The sequence below is a fragment of the Calypte anna genome, chromosome 4B, assembly GCF_003957555.1.
Source record: "Calypte anna isolate BGI_N300 chromosome 4B, bCalAnn1_v1.p, whole genome shotgun sequence".
Lineage (NCBI taxonomy): Eukaryota > Metazoa > Chordata > Aves > Apodiformes > Trochilidae > Calypte > Calypte anna.
In genome coordinates, this window is record NC_044249.1 from 8,725,777 (window position 1) to 8,741,758 (window position 15,982).

The 15,982-nt window shown below is 37.5% G+C and overlaps 1 protein-coding gene across 5 annotated transcripts in view; it reads right to left on the reverse strand.

Annotated features, from left to right (window-relative positions):
* LRBA (LPS responsive beige-like anchor protein) overlaps positions 1–15,982 on the reverse strand; it is a 387,071-nt gene that overhangs the window by 33,143 nt on the left and 337,946 nt on the right. For 4 of the 5 annotated variants that reach the window (XM_030450868.1, XM_030450869.1, XM_030450870.1 and 1 more), the window contains 3 exons: positions 7,908–7,997; positions 4,623–4,815; positions 1,979–2,041 (listed from right to left, as the gene is read on the reverse strand). In XM_030450868.1, coding sequence (XP_030306728.1) covers positions 1,979–2,041; positions 4,623–4,815; positions 7,908–7,997 — 346 coding nt within the window. The remainder of the gene's footprint in view (positions 1–1,978; positions 2,042–4,622; positions 4,816–7,907; positions 7,998–15,982) is intronic. The other variant, XM_008500801.2, reaches the window with a different exon arrangement.

Genomic DNA, 15,982 nt, shown 5'->3' on the forward strand with positions numbered 1-15,982 from the left:
GAAAACGAGGACAGCAGGAATCTCTCCTTTTGACTAAGACAGCAACAAAATTCCTGCTATAACCATAAAAGTGTAATTTTGTGATCCTCTTAGGTGCCATTTCCATTGTGTCTAGCCACAATTAAGACCCCTTAATATTATCTGTGTAATTACTTGCTTGTACCCAGTGATGCTACTTAACAGTGACAAAGAAACCCTTAAAGCTTTTAAACTGTGTCCAGTGCAATCACATGGCTATTTTAAGATCTATTGTTCAAAGAGAATATTAAACCATTTTTCAGAACTGTGAAGAGCAATTTTAGGGTGTTTATACCAAGAAAAACTTAAAATGATTTTGGAAAGCCTGAAAATTGAATGATAATTTTAAAATTATGAAAACTAAAAATGAAAAAAAAAAATATTCCTTCCTAATGTTCTACACAGTATGTAGAAAAAGCACCATTCAGACATAATGTGATTTGGGGTTTTTTGCTGTGCTGTTTATTTATATCTAAAGATCAACCTGACAGCAAGTTTTAAAGCAGAACACATTTCCTGGTCCAAACTTTTTTTTTTTTTAATAAAATATATTTCAGAAAGAAGAGATACAGCACATGTCCTCCTTATTTTAATTATAAATTAAAATTATTCCATCATTCAGATGGGAATTGATTTCTAAAACTTTAGAAAAACATTTTAATTTTATCAGCTCCTTAAAATGGAACTGATAATATGCCCACACTGTTCCTGATTGAATTAGCAGAGAGCTTACCCAGCAAAATAGCTACACAGCAACAGACTCTACCTAGACTGATACAATGCAGTTTCTAGTGTGATAGGCTTATTAGTTTTGAAATTAATTCTCCCTGGGTGACAGCCCTGTCATTCTAACCTGTCCAGGCAAGTTCAGTTTTGCTCTGATTTTTCTGTGCTTCTAAAATTGTCCACTTCACTTCTTTTTCACTTAAAACTACCATTCTGAAACGAACAGCTTAAAAACCAGAGCTAAGTTTGATGTCTGACAGAACTGTAGTGGGCCCCGGGAACAGAACTCTGTTTTCTTTGCTCCTGTTTGTATTTTGGGGCCTGGTTGTTTGAGCTTTTCTTTTTTTGATCACGTTTACGGTTCCACTTGCCATGCTACAGGCTCCTGAATTATAATCAAAGTGTGCACTCCACAAAGCTGGGTCTTTAAGAAATGAACCGACCAAACTCTAACCATGCTAATAGAAACAATCAGCTCTCCATAAATTAATAAATCTCTATTATGAAAAGTCATCGATTTTATCTATTACACTGAGTCATTAAATAAAAGAGAGACATTCCTCCACCCCTTTTTAATACAATAAAAACATGCACAAATGTAACTAGTGATGCTGATCAAAAGATGCAATACCCTTGAAAAATGAATACCAATATCTCAGCACTAAAATGGAGTGGGCAATATATTTCAACTTTGAAACCGCTTTGCAATTACACATTAATCCCCTCAGCCTGAACAGCAGGTCTAGGAAGAAAGGATTGATCTCCTTTAATGATGAAACCCTGGCACCATGGTTTTATTTTTCACAAGACAGTGCAGTTAAGAACCCCACTGTTATTATGAAAATTTCCTCAGCAAAGGAGCTCCATCACATTACCAGTGCACCAATTCATCACAACGTGCCTCGCTCCTGCTCATCAACAAGTCTGAGTGATGAAAAGATCCAATATTATCCTGACAGTACTTCATGCACATTCTCAATCACACATTATTACAGCATCCATATTAATTTTCACTGACACGCGTCCTAGGCCTGTTCAAATTAGGCAAACCAACGAGGGGGAGTTGATGAAATACCAGCATAGCCACAGCTCATTGCATTCCAATTTGCATGCAAATGGTTTATCAGGAAAATTCCATTCCCAGCAACCAGCAAGTGAAAAACAACCGTAATCTACACTTCAGGGCCACCATACAGAGCTTAATGAATCGCAAAGAGAGAAGGAAGTGACAGACCTATGAGAGGATCGATTTCCACTGGCAGCTGGTAAGGCTGGTCTTGTACAGCACCTTGATGAGCTGGAATTCAGGAAAGAACATTTTAAAACTCTGCATTTTTAAATCTGTGAAACCACATATATTCTATAGATCAAAGCTGTGCCCTTTATTTTTTCTAACCAGTTGATTATCTTCTGCAGCAATTGAATTAAAAAAAAATAGTATCAAAATTCCAGGTGCTTTAGTGGGCTGCTTATTAAACATTTATTTTAGATTAGTGCTATTCTGAATGTATGCCATCAGCAGCAGCTCCGGTCCTGAGCCATAAGCTCTAGCAGATGCTTTACTGGCAACCTCTCCTGTCGCAACAAAACAAAATTAAGTGGTAAAGAGCACTGAAAACAAAATGTGACAACCATCTGCTGACTGTAGCAAATACTATTTTCCTCGTTACTTTTTAAAGCAATGCTTTGAACAAGTGAAGCACAAAGGACATTTTTTTTAAGAAGTCGGTTTATGATGCAGACAGGAAAATCTCATAATCATCCAGTATTTAAGGATTCATCCATCACCAAAAAAACACTGATTTGCAAGTTAGCAGAGAGGTTAATATATAATTCTGCTGACCTACATTTCATCTGGGCACCAGGCATACCAGTGAAATGTTTACCCCCTATAGTTCTTCAGTGTTAAAAAAAAACACTTTTTTCACAGCCTTACTAAATGCAAACAAGCAAATTTCCCCCCACACCCAAACAGTCCACAAGACATTTCTGGAAGTAGAGCGAAAATAAGGACTGAATACTCACACCTATGATTTTTCTATCTCTCCTCCATAACTTAATATAAAAATTAGTATCAATGGGAGGGTTTCACATGTAACTGGGGAGTCAAAATTCTGCTTCAATGGAACACTAACAAAGAACAACATGTGAAATCCACGTGGCAAAATGGAGGCACCCTGTTGGGTACCAGTGCCATTAGAGGTCAGCATAGCCACCAAACTCATGAACAAAAGCAGGAATGAGATTTTTAATTGCACATCAGTGACAACTGGTCACTTGGCAACCTTTTTTATCATGATGCCTCACTACTGAAGACAATGCTAAGCCCACAGCAGGTGACACGTAGTAGTAATGATACCTGCTCTTTAATCCTGGCAGATCCCATTTTGGTATAAAATTTCAAGGTAGGAATGGTGAAGGTTGGTTTTAGGAGTCCTCACCCAGGTAAGCTTAAGTGTAGTACCCCAGCAGCAGCCTGCAGCTGAACAGTGTGCTCTCAGAGAGGTGGGGTGAGATGGGCTTTTCCTGGGTTTTGGTTTTGTTTGGTTGGGTTTTGTTCAGCCAGAGATTTCAGAGGAAATCAAAATCAACTCCTACCACTTTAGAATCCCTTCTTTTGCCATGACTGTTGTTTGTCCACAAAGGCTATTTAAAAGCCTTGAGTACTATATGCCCAAGGTCACACATCCAAGGTATGAGAGAATACTGCCATCCTCCTTTAAACAAATGTCAGGAGCTCTGTAAATAGTTCTTGCTCACAACTTGTTATCTAGACAAGTGTCCCTTCCTGCACTTCTTCCCACCTTTCTTTTTCAGCATTTCTTGTGTGGGTGAAATAATACATAGATGTTTCTATTTGTACAATGTTGAGAGGTTAATTTGTAAGAATTAGGAAAAAGTGTGGGAGTCATCTGGCTTTCTTCAGAATGTACTCAAGGACCATGGGTCCAGAGTTCTCAGCAGGAATTTCAGTGATGTGAGCATTACTCTGGTGCAAATACGCTTCATTTAGGCTATTTGAGCAGAAGCTCTTTTTTTCCCTTCTTGAAAAGCCTTTGGCCAGATTTACTGCATAGCACTGAAATAAACTACCTTTCACAGCTTGGGCCTGAAACTGCCCTAGCCAGGGAAAGCAGGATAAGTAGAGCAGAAAATATCAGAACTGAAATCAGAATTACTATATTCTTAAGTTCAACACATTTTGCATGTGAATTTATTTTTTAAATGTACAATAATTTTATAATATACTATTACATATATTTAAAAATATATAATGATCTAATAATGAATTTATTATTTTTTGTTGCTATGCAAATGCATATGGTGTTTTCCTTTCATATTGACAAAGCCATAAGCATCTAATAATTTGGGGATGTTTAAATTACAGAAGATACAGACCTCCCATTTATTTTAGCTTCTGATTCTCATTTAGCAGCTTGAACATCAGGACACTGTGTTCATAACTAACTAGAAAAAGATGGCGGAAAAGATTACAGGCAAGTTCTACCTGCTTTAAAACTCATCTTTGAGATGCTATGGCTCAGGCTTCTATTCACTGAAAAAAACAAATTCAAGAGGAAGAGTGTGACTTTATCACAATCAAATAGTCAGAAACTGTTTTTGTCTTCTTGCATAGTGCCTGATGCCCTGGGAATCAAGACATTTTTGTTATACACCTTTTGTGTCTTCAACACTGTACTCCAGGATAGTTCAGATTACCTTTTCAAAGAGAAACTAAGTTGTCATGTGAAGAGCATCTTGTGTCAATGAACTGGACTTGCTCTTCACATTTAAACCAGTTCTGCAGGAAGATTTGAAACAGAAAACAGAAGTAATGCTTGATGGCAGTGGCTTCTTAGGCCACTTGCTTTACTTACCAGGGAGATTATGCCACTTGTTCACAGCAAAGAGCCTGTTTGCAGTAACAGTGATCACAGCAGGATTGGCCAGACCAGGCTGGGTGTTGGCTGCTACATGAGTGACAGGGGAGTTGGATGGAAACTTTAGGACCATGATAACATCCTGTTGAGCTTGGTCTGTAAACATCAACGGGCTCTGCAGGAGGAGATACTGTTGAGTACACACAACAAGAACCCATATACAAGGGAAAAGAAAACACAGGGAGAAGAAAAAAAGACAGGACAAGAGAAGGAAGATTGAATTAAAACACACAAGATCCAACAGCAGCTACAGTGAAAAGCAAATGCAATAATGGTTGGCAGGCTTGAGGAAACAACCATTTTAGGTAGAACCTCCAGGTACACTATTAATTTGAGGGTCTTGATGAACACAGTCTGTCTGTGTTCAAATATGTACACAAACTTTGCTACAGATCACAGGAGATTTAACTAAAAGTTTCCAATGACCTAACTCTGCCAAAAGAATTCTTCCTATCTGCAGAGATAGCATGACAAGGGAAGCAATGCCAAACTAGGACTGAACAAAAAAGAAAGAAAAAAAGAAAGTAGGAAGAAAGTGAGCACAAGAAATTCCTGCTCCCAAAGATTGTCTCAAGTTGCATGAAACTGGCAGGCTGCAATTCTTTACAAGCCAGATGAGAACATGAAAGCACATTAAAATAAACAGATACACGCATACACGAGATATATGTTCTGTATATATTTCTGGTGTACAAAAGTAAGATTTATGAATGCAAAGTAGAAGACTTCACTGCAAATGTGTTTCAAAGGACAAACATAATTAAATGCAGTTGTAAAGAAAATAAAGTGGACGTGATTACAGACACTAGCCTGCTTTCTTTCTAGCAATGCTAAAGGGCAGGAATGAACCCAGACTCCTGTTTTCAACATAGTGTTTTCAGGTTTTCATTTTTTAATTTAAGAAGTTGAAAAGTTTAGTAACTTCTTAACTAAGTTCTCTAACAAAACTGCAAATGTTGAAACAACATATTGAAGACCTTGTACCTGGATAATAAAACACAAGGAGGTAAAGTAAAATGTAATGGATTTGTGATTGTGTGGTGTACCTAAAGAAGAGATCTCAGCTGAGATGTAGAAATACAACCACCCCAGTTACCAGTAGCAACATTGCTCCAGTATTTCTAATTTTCTAATAACTGAATTAGATCACTAATGAAGTATTTTGGCTATTTTCCACTCATAATATTTCATTATATATATGTGTAAGTGCATACATTTAATGTATATTTATACGGAACTAATAAAAAAATTAAATACATTTGCATTTTTATTATCACTCCTTTTTAAAAAGTTATTAAGAGTACTTAGAAAAACATATTGCTCTATGAATTCCTATTTACAGTCTTTGCATAAAGGTGTAAATAAAAGCAACTAATAAGCTATCCAGACACCCTTCTGAGCAAGTGGCTAAAAGCCAATCAATATTATGAGTTAATCCTCCCTGGATGCTCATTCAATTAAAGGTGTCAGTAATGCCTCATCTGATGTGGCCTCAATTAAATCCAGCTATCTGATGGTTGAAAACACAAGGGGATACAGCAACAGCAGCAAAACCAGACAAATAGGCAGCCTTCGTGTGACTGCTAATTACTACACCTGGTGTATATTATGGCTTGTGCACTTAACACAGCACGTGGTAGCCTTCAATTCAGCTCTATTCATGCATATATGCACACAGCTCCATGAAAGCAGAAAACTCAGTAAATGAGACAACTAGAAATAATTCAAAGTTGCCACAGGAAAAACATCCTTACTGTGTTTCAGCTCCAGGAATACTACTTTTAAAACCAGTTAATATAGTGCTTTTAAAAAATCATGTATTAATAATCACAAAACTGCTCAAAGCAAGTGGAGAACTAAGAATTTTTTTCTTCCTGTGTGTACCTCAGCCCAACAAACCACAGGGTTTAGAAACAGTTAATTTCACAGAATTTAACTTCTTCTATTACTTCTTCCATTAGTAAAGATTTTTACTAATTCAGTACCATGAAAAACATTACAATAAAACCACACAAACAGCTTCATGACATCATATGTATTTACAAAACAATGAGTCTGGCAAACATGTCAACAATCATCTTCCCAAGGACCTTCTCTTCCTGAAAATAATCCCTCTAAATTCAAGTGCCTAGTGCATGCATGGCACCATGACAGACACACACATATGGTGTGTGGCTGTGTGAGGAGGACACTTGGGCTCCCCAGCATCACTGTTAACACATCATATGTACAACACATCCCATATTTGAGAGAGGCTAGTAGCAAAACTTGACAAGAACGTGTCTATTTCTTAGCCTCCTTCATTACCAGGTTTGTAAGGCACTTTGGAAACATTTCAGATTTTTGTGTCATTTTTCTAAACCCTTTTGTACTTCAGGTTGGTTTTTAACCTAATAACCTTCATCTATTTGAGTAAGATGAGTGTCTTACAGAACACACAAGAAGAAAATGTCTTTTTTTATGTTTCAGTATAAAATGTGCACCTTACCAATAAGGTGCACATTTATAATCTTTTGAAATACTTGTGAATTAGCAAACCATTTGCTCCACTTGTCAGAGTATCACTTAACATTGTTCTGGAGCTATGACAACACAAATGATATTTTAGACTCTAGGACTGCACACAGCATGATAGGGAAAGTAATCAGTAATAAAATAATAGTTTGTATAATAAAATTATATTAGACACGAGTGGAGGTAAAGGGAAAAGCATGTTAATGCTCACTGCCTGGATTTTATCACCCTAGCTTTACTGCAAAACACATTTAGTCACATTCTTTGCTATGTAAGTTTCAGCTCATGAATTCCTAGTAATCCTGGTTTTAGGGGAAAACCTATGCCTGGGGGAAAAGACAAGGAAGTTCCACCTCCTAAATCCATGCTTCTTGGGGAATCTGCCAAAGATTAACTAAATTGTCTCCATGATGACTGGATCTCACCTGTACAGGTATGGTATTAACAAAATCAACTGATGAAGTGTTCTTAGAATACACTGACAAAAAAGGTCTGTACTAGAAACCAATACAATCCTTTCAGCAATAAATAAAGCAATAGTTAAGCACTGCATACACTCCCAGTCCTCCAAAACCATTCCCCATCTGCTGTTTTTAATAACCCAATTCCACCACCACATAAAAGCAAAGCGGAGTGGCTGGTTCTGTAACTTGCAGCTGGCAAAAGAAGTGAACAAAAGAGGTCACAAAGATTTCACATGGTACTTACCACCTGCATGGCAGAACTTCTTGGAGGATGTGGTTCTATGAGCAGTTGGGAAGGGGTCTGTCCAAAACTTCGTATTTGAGCTTCAACAGCCTGGAAAAGGCAGAGGCAGGTTTGCATGTTAAGAGGTGCTAATTACAGGCAATAGAACCATAACTGTCACCTGAAAATGTCATTCCACACTTCTGGCTTGTTTCATGTCGAAAATCAACCCCGTGTGTTCACTGTGGGGCTAAGTGCTTGGCACTAGTACTAAGAATGAGGTAATCATTTTAGTACCCTGGATGCTATTTTCATGAGAAACTCTGCAAAACCTCATTCTGCTCAATGATATTAAACAGAAACAAGCTATTATAATCAGAAACCCTCTTTATTGGCTCCATTTTTCCTTTCTAACACTGGCTTATCCTGTTTGTATCACAATTCAGAAATAAAAGTTAATTTTTAGAAGTTTCCATAGGTACTAAGTGTTCTACTTTCTATATAAACTCCATTGTTAAGTTTCACAGCAGTAACTATATTGAAAGTGACCCCAAGATTCTTTCTTATTTTAATTTTTATTCTGAGGGAGCAAACCACCACAGGAGGCATTAAACTGCTGACAGCAAGACTGGTATGAAGTGCAGCTAAAGGGGAACATGGAGATACAACACACCCATTTTCTTAAAAAAGTTTCTCTGTATCTTCAACATGCATGATCACTTTTTTCATGGGGTATGCATGGAAAAAAGAAAATCACATGCTAAGTGATTTCTTGAAAATAATTATTCTGACATGTGCAACGTTCTCCCTCTTGCCTAAGCATATCCAACTAGTTTTACATGTTGCCACCTATTGGTCCACTGGCTTAAAGATCAAATCAAGCAACCAAAATTCAAGTTATTTCTTGTCAGCCAGGCCCCTGCACTATCCACAGAAACAGGCAAACACCACAGAAAATCTTAACTCACTCAAGCTTAGATTAAACTCTCTCATTGTGAGCTAAACCAGGTAAAATAACTTGTGTTTGGTGTGGGCTAACAGATTGCACGTGGGCTGACATTTTAGTTTGCGTTCTGCATGGTGCACTGAGCCCTACATTCTCCAAAGTGTCATCATGTTGAGTACCCAGGGTGAGGCACTTCTCTTTGCTTTCCCAAAAATCAGAGACTTTAAACAAGTGTTTTAAATGAGACGCTTGAGTGCTAAAACACAAAACCACTGACCATTTTTTAGCTATTAGAACACCATGTTTTCCTCTCAGAGATTCACCTTTTTCATGGTTCATCAAACCCTGAGGCTCCTTACACTTGTATTTCCTGGTCTATTGTAGCTACCCACTAAAATTTTTGAGACAATGGAATAACATGAATGCTGACCTTATTCTTACAACCAACGATTTTTAGATAATAATAAAGATTAGTAGGACATCCCATGTTCTCCTGTTACAGAAATAACAAAATGAAAAGAGGCACCTGAGGCCTCAAGATCATAAACAGCAATCATCCTTTTCTAAGAGATATGCCATGCAAAACACTTGAGCTTTTTACAGCACAGGAGTTGCAATTCCTCAGTGGACAGATTCTAACATTCTTACCTAAACTGGGAAGCACCTGAAAAAGCTGGCTGAAATCTGACATACAAACACTGGGATTCAATGTGTACTTTTTTGAAAAACATCACTATTGTATCTGTGAAACACTAAAGCTCAGTAGGACCATCAGAGTTCCCTTCCTAGAGAGGAGCTATGGTACACTGAAATTCAAATCCGATTTTCTGTGACTTGAGCTATCAAGGGAGTCACAGGGACACAGATTTTCAGGTCCCTGAAGACATAAGGCATCAACAAAGCAACAGCACACTGGTCAGCAGCTCTGCTCTCTCTGTAAAGCTGCTAGCTCCAAAACAAACAGATTACAAAGATTTGCCTACAATTACTTGCAGATTGAGTAGAATATTTTTACTATCATATGGGAATTGGGTGTTGCATTGAGGGTAGAATCAGAAGATCACAGAAAAAGCAGAATGCAGACAGTCCTGGATGTTAATTATTCTGTGCCTATTAATATCTTCAGGGCAAATCTATAATCTATAGGATTTACTATTAATTACCTATAAAATATACTGTTCAAGACACTGTTCAAAATTAATACAATATTCCTGAAGCACAACTCCCATGCACTTCTTCTAGAGATGAAAAAAGAATAGATGAAATGAGAAAATACTAAGCTTGAAATTTGCTCACTTCCTTGTATCTGAACTTATGATCAATATAGAAACTCCTATTTCCAAACAGCCCATGTTCAGCATTTAAAAGGAGTCAGAAACTTGTCTTATCCATGCAATCTGTTATGTCCTTTAACTTCTAATGCTACCTCAACAAACTACACTTCCTTACCTAATGCCAGTACTAAGAAGGGAAAAATTAAACACAAGATATCACATATTAATGCAAAGTGTTTCACATACTTAAATGATACTTAAATACCTTCATTATAACATAAGCCCAAAATGATGTAGAACAAAAAATTCAGATGTTATCATTACTTCAATCAATGTCAGAACATTTCAACAGTCCAGATCTCAGAGGAGCTCACCACCTTCCAGCAACATAAAAACTGGAAGACACAAATTATGATTCCACTGCTGACTCCCATACACGATGCTCATCATTATCACAGTCCTAGACCACACAACAGCAGCAGCAGAGCAGCTATTTGTCTCCCATCCACCCTCATTGCAGAAGAGAATCCCTTTGGGATATTAAAAACAAATCTAAAATACTCTACTCAACCAGCAAGTAGATAGTCTCTGCCAGTTTTCACATCATGAGCTGTCAGAACTGGGGAAACTGCTGACCAATGTGACACGGATTTTGCCTTAGGGGACCACAAATTATCTGTTTTCAGTCTTAAACAGACAGTTTCTACATCCATGTTTATGATCTGACTGGAGTTTGAGATTTACAGTTCAAGCACAAACAAGTCTTTTAGATTCATTAGGTTCCACCTTGTCCTTCCAAAAATATGAGAGCCTGTATTTCCAGGCTTGCAATAGCCCCTTGACACAAGCCTCTTCTTTTAGCCAACAGAACCAGGAAAAATCTACATTCAGATCATGTCCTACCACAGGTAACAAAATTTCATAAACCATCAAGACTGTATATAGGATAAAGGCACAGTATTTGTCTGTCCTCTTTACTGTCTTCAGAGATCAAAAAAAACCTTGAAAAAACTGGTAAGGCAGCAACACTTGGACAATTGTGCCTAGAAATTGTGACTAAGCTTCAGCATAAAATCCTTTTGCATTCCTTTTAATTGCCAAGAAAAAAAGTAAAGATTTATTTAGCTTCAATTATGATTTTGAGAGCATTGTAGCAACCCCAAATGATTCCTTCCTTTTCCCAGATTGTATTTCAAGTCAATCTGTATTTCAACGCCACGTTCTGATGATGTCTCAGTTGGAAGAAGCACATACAGAAGGAAGCAAGATGACCTCCCTCTGTCAGCAGAAACAAGGGATGCTGGAGCTAGAATGAAGCCCCATTCTCTCCATTTGCATAACAATAGAAAGAGACACGCAGGGCATTTTAGCCACCAGACATCACTCAGACTTTTGTTCAACCTGTCAAAGAAAATCAGCTAAGAGCAGGGGAATCTTTTCCTCAGAGAGATAATTAATATCTCCTTTGAAGAAAACAGCCTACCACTTACCTAAGAATACACAGGACAATGACCATCAATCAAAAAATCATCAACTTACTTTCTAACAAATTATAGCTCAGCTTCTAACTTAATTTTCCTGAAAAATGTATTACTAACATTAGTTGGTTTTACTAAGAGACGGCCATGGAAGGGCATGAGTTCTCACATGGCTGAACCCCTCTGGAGCATACAAGCATTTAGATTATCATCAAAATATTTGGGAAATTTGCATAATTAGTTTCTCATATTAAAGACACTAACTAGAAAGGAACAATCATTTTTTTAAAGATAACTTTACTTCCACAAATCCTCAGCTCTGAAAGCATGCTGCATACCTCTAAGTAAAAGATTATAATATTTCGTTTTGCTGCTTCTCAAACATCTCAGTAAAACAGTCTTCTTCCTGTTAATCCTCTACAAACCTTTGGTAAGGTCAGAATTGTTCCAGACGCTACAACAAGCAGTAATGAAATGAAACAAGGTAACAAACCCTTTACAATAATCCACACAGTATTCATCTGAAACCACACATATACATGATGAACATCACATTTTTAAAGTAAATTAATTTTGAGTAGGAAAACCATTAGGCAAATTTTACAAGTTAACATTTAACTGATTACCACAATAACTGCTCCTACAAAAGTCTCCTGGATCATCATCTCTTTTCTTGGGGGGTAGGAAGGGAAGAATAGGAATAGGGAAGTAAATTAAAAGAAGAGTGAAAAACTTTAAATCTTGGCTTAGCTGTAACGTAGCTTTTGGCTACTGCCTTGTGCAAGTATTTTCAGTCTCTCTCTGAACTTACCATCTAATCTAACTGTGAAGAAAGTTAATTCAGCAGTATGCAGGACCCACTAAACACGGCTGTAAATTTTTGGGAAGGAGGGTGATGGGGAGGTTGAACATATGGATGCAGTTAAGGTAAAAACAGATGTTTGTTACTTTTCTTTGCAGCAACACTCAGAAACTAAGTCAAAATTGCTTTTTTTTTTTGCTTTTTTTTTTTTTTTTTTTCATGTTTATGTCCGAAAGAACTATAAAATTAAATATGAGGGAGGGTGGGTGGAGAGGGAACTGCAGTGAGTGTCACAGAGAAAGAATGAAATGGTCTCCAGTTTTGAAGTCAAACTGTGAAGTGTAGTTAAAAGGCAAGACATACACCATTTAAGTCTAAATTTAAAGACCCTTAAAGAGATGGGCTCCGAGTTACTTTCTTCATCCCTTCCCCAACACAAACCAAATGCCTGCAGAGTAACTGCACAGCATGTCCATGTTAAAGTGCACACCTTGGTCTGAAGACACAACCAGCTACACCCTTAGAGTTTGATAGAAAGAGGCTACTCCCTGTCAATGTACCTTTACCAGTCTGCACACAATTATATCCAGTTACTGCTCAAATCTCTTGGACTTAATTGCCAAACATTTGAAAACCCAGGTGAAATACCATCGTGTACTGTATTACATTCTTTCAGCATACGTGTTAGGGACAGAAAATGTTGTGGGTTCATCCTCCATCTTTTTACCCAGTATTCATGTCCAGAAAATAACAACCCTTGCAAAAATAATTACTTTGGCTCTCTGCCGCTCCTACCTCGCTTTTCAGTATTCAAAGAGGTTTACACACATGTTCCTCAGTGATTTCTATTGGCTTGAGCAATATGCAATTAAAATGCTTTCCCTTTCCTTCCACCCAGATGTTGCTTTACAGCTCCAGACAACACAGAATATTTGACAGGTTTCCCCTCAGACAGTGACTCTGAATGGCTTAGTGGCCAACTGACTAGCTGCTTTCCCCATGGGATGGTGATTAAAATCAAGCTCTGATAACAAGTGATCAGAAAACCTCTTCTGACCAGATAGTCACTTACATTCCTACGCTTAAGATTCCGCGTTAAATTCCTCCCGTGCTAGAGAGACAGATAACACCAACCAGAGAACAAGTATGATTCATAACAATTAGATAAAATTGCTGAAAACAGCCTACAGATCATCACAGAAGAGAAGCTCTTTGTGGTACCAACTCCCCCTGTTTCATAAAAATCTCCATTAGATCGAGATAGTGAAAAATGGGCAAAATGCTTTTCTGAGAGAGGCAACGTGTGTGTTTGTTGTCTGAACACCTGCCCTGGGGATACCACACTACACTTCACTCCAGGGAAAAAAAAACAGTGCTCAAATGTTAGTATCAGAACTTCCCACACTCCCATCCACTGCTTGAAAAATAAAATTAACAGCCTAATTTATTCATGCCAAGCCAGAAAAATCTTACTCATGTTTTAACTTCACAAATCAACCCTCTTATATTTAATCACTTCAATTTTTTTTTTTTGTTTTACCACTGCACTATTTATTTATGTGGTGGTTTAAAGACAGTTCCTTACACTACCTTTGAAATCCAATGAGTGGCAAGGGAGGGAAGGGAGCAAGAAGAAAGGCTAAAGAAAAGATACTACAAGATCAAGAATTACATACTGTTCTCTAGGTAACATCAAACAAGCTTGCAGAATGTTAGTGATATACCTTCTGCTAACCTAGGGGTGTGTAAAATATGCAGCCTGCTGATGCAGTCACCACTTCAACTCAGGTAACCCAGGTTTATGGGCAGAAATACTGTCAATAGCCTGCAGAGGGGGACATTATTAGCATACACTAGCAAGTTGGTAGGAAGTCCAAAGAGCTTTGCCTGCTTTTGCCTGCTGTGGTGCATTAGGAATATATAACTAAAAAAACCCGAGCATGCCTCATTACACAAATCCACATAAAAACATAGAAATTAAAGCCATAAAATCAAATGAAGCATAGGGGGGTTGGGTTTGTTTCCTTTGCTTCTAGCTTCCTTGAAAGAAACATATATGTTTTATAAACATTTTTCTTCATCTTCCCTCCAACCCTCACTCCCTTTTCAGTTCATTCTGTCTGCTCAAAATACCACAGTTGTCTGTTTGGAAGTTGGATGCTAGTCTAACCACTTGCTGTTTATTAAACCAAACTGTTATAGCTACCTGGAGGAGGAAAAAGTTACCCTAGACAGGAATTTTTTCCTCCTCAGTGGTATCTGCAATTCAATATATGAATTACACTTTCTTCAGTTTATATCAGAGGAAAATGGAGAAGGGAGCACAGCATAGGATATATTCTACCACACCTTTAAAAAACATATCCACTACTCCAGTTCTTAAATGGCATGAAGAAATTTTCTGTGAATGAAGAAAAATGAAGCCTTTGTTTAGACAAATCAGTATGACAATGACATAGCCATCATTAAAGTAAAACAGGAAGCAAACACAGTTTGTGAGAATACCAACAGATCCCCCACAGGGCCATGTGAGTTGCTGCAATCTGAATCTATACATTCCAGGCATATGAAACAGAGGCATAGCACAGCCTGGCTACAATCTCCAGCTCACGCAGCTGTCCGTCTACTGCAGCGTAATCCCAGCTGCCAATCTGAAAGAAACCAGCTAGTCAGAGCAGACACAACCAACAGAAACAAATGTCACTCAATAATGTTCAGAGGCACTGGGTTCATGGATAATTTCAAACAGTATCTCTGTCTGGAGCACTGATGTGCTCATTCAAAACACCTAAATCTTTGGCTACTGGAAAGAAGCAGATAAAAAACTAGAATTAGAAAAACAGGTCTGGTAGTACTTCAAAGAGACTGACAAAATAAAAAGGGAAGAGAGTCTACAAAGCAAGTTAAGATGAATTTAAAGAACAGCAAATAAAACTGCATTCACTACCAGTAAAATCCTTAGAGGCTTTGGGGTTATTTTTTAAAAAAAAAACAGTGTTGCCTTTAAGCACCACAACCAAAATTGTGTCCTGTCTTTCTTTGCTGTGGCAGCTGAAGATTTCAGAAGAGCAACTCCTTGCTTTCATTTAAAAGCAGTATTTAGCATACAGAGAGTAGAGTCATTGCCATGTGCAATACCTTGAAACTTCATCAATAGCTGGCATTATTCATTCACTCCTCTAGAAAGCTAAACATAATCTTTAAAACTTGCTACCTTAACACAGGCTACTTGCTACTTAGCTGGCTCCAAATTTTCCAATATAAAGCTTTTTACTCTGGAAAAAATAATTTTCTCCCAATCTCTTAGCATTCCACTGCATTTCTTAAATTTTTATGCCACCTCTATTTATTATATAAAAAAGCTTCACTAGAAAAAGCCATTTGAATTAGAAGGAGGTTAATGCACTGATGTAAAAATCCAGCATTTAATGGTCTTCAAGCTGTCTTAGGTGATCACTTGTGTGAATCTGTAATTAAGTCACAGCTACCACCTGCAAGATCAAACTTGCTTCTTTCAAAATATTTTCCCAGAGTCTCCTAATGCGAGTAACAAACCCTTTGGTTATCGTTTTATAAAATGTAACATTTTACTGAGA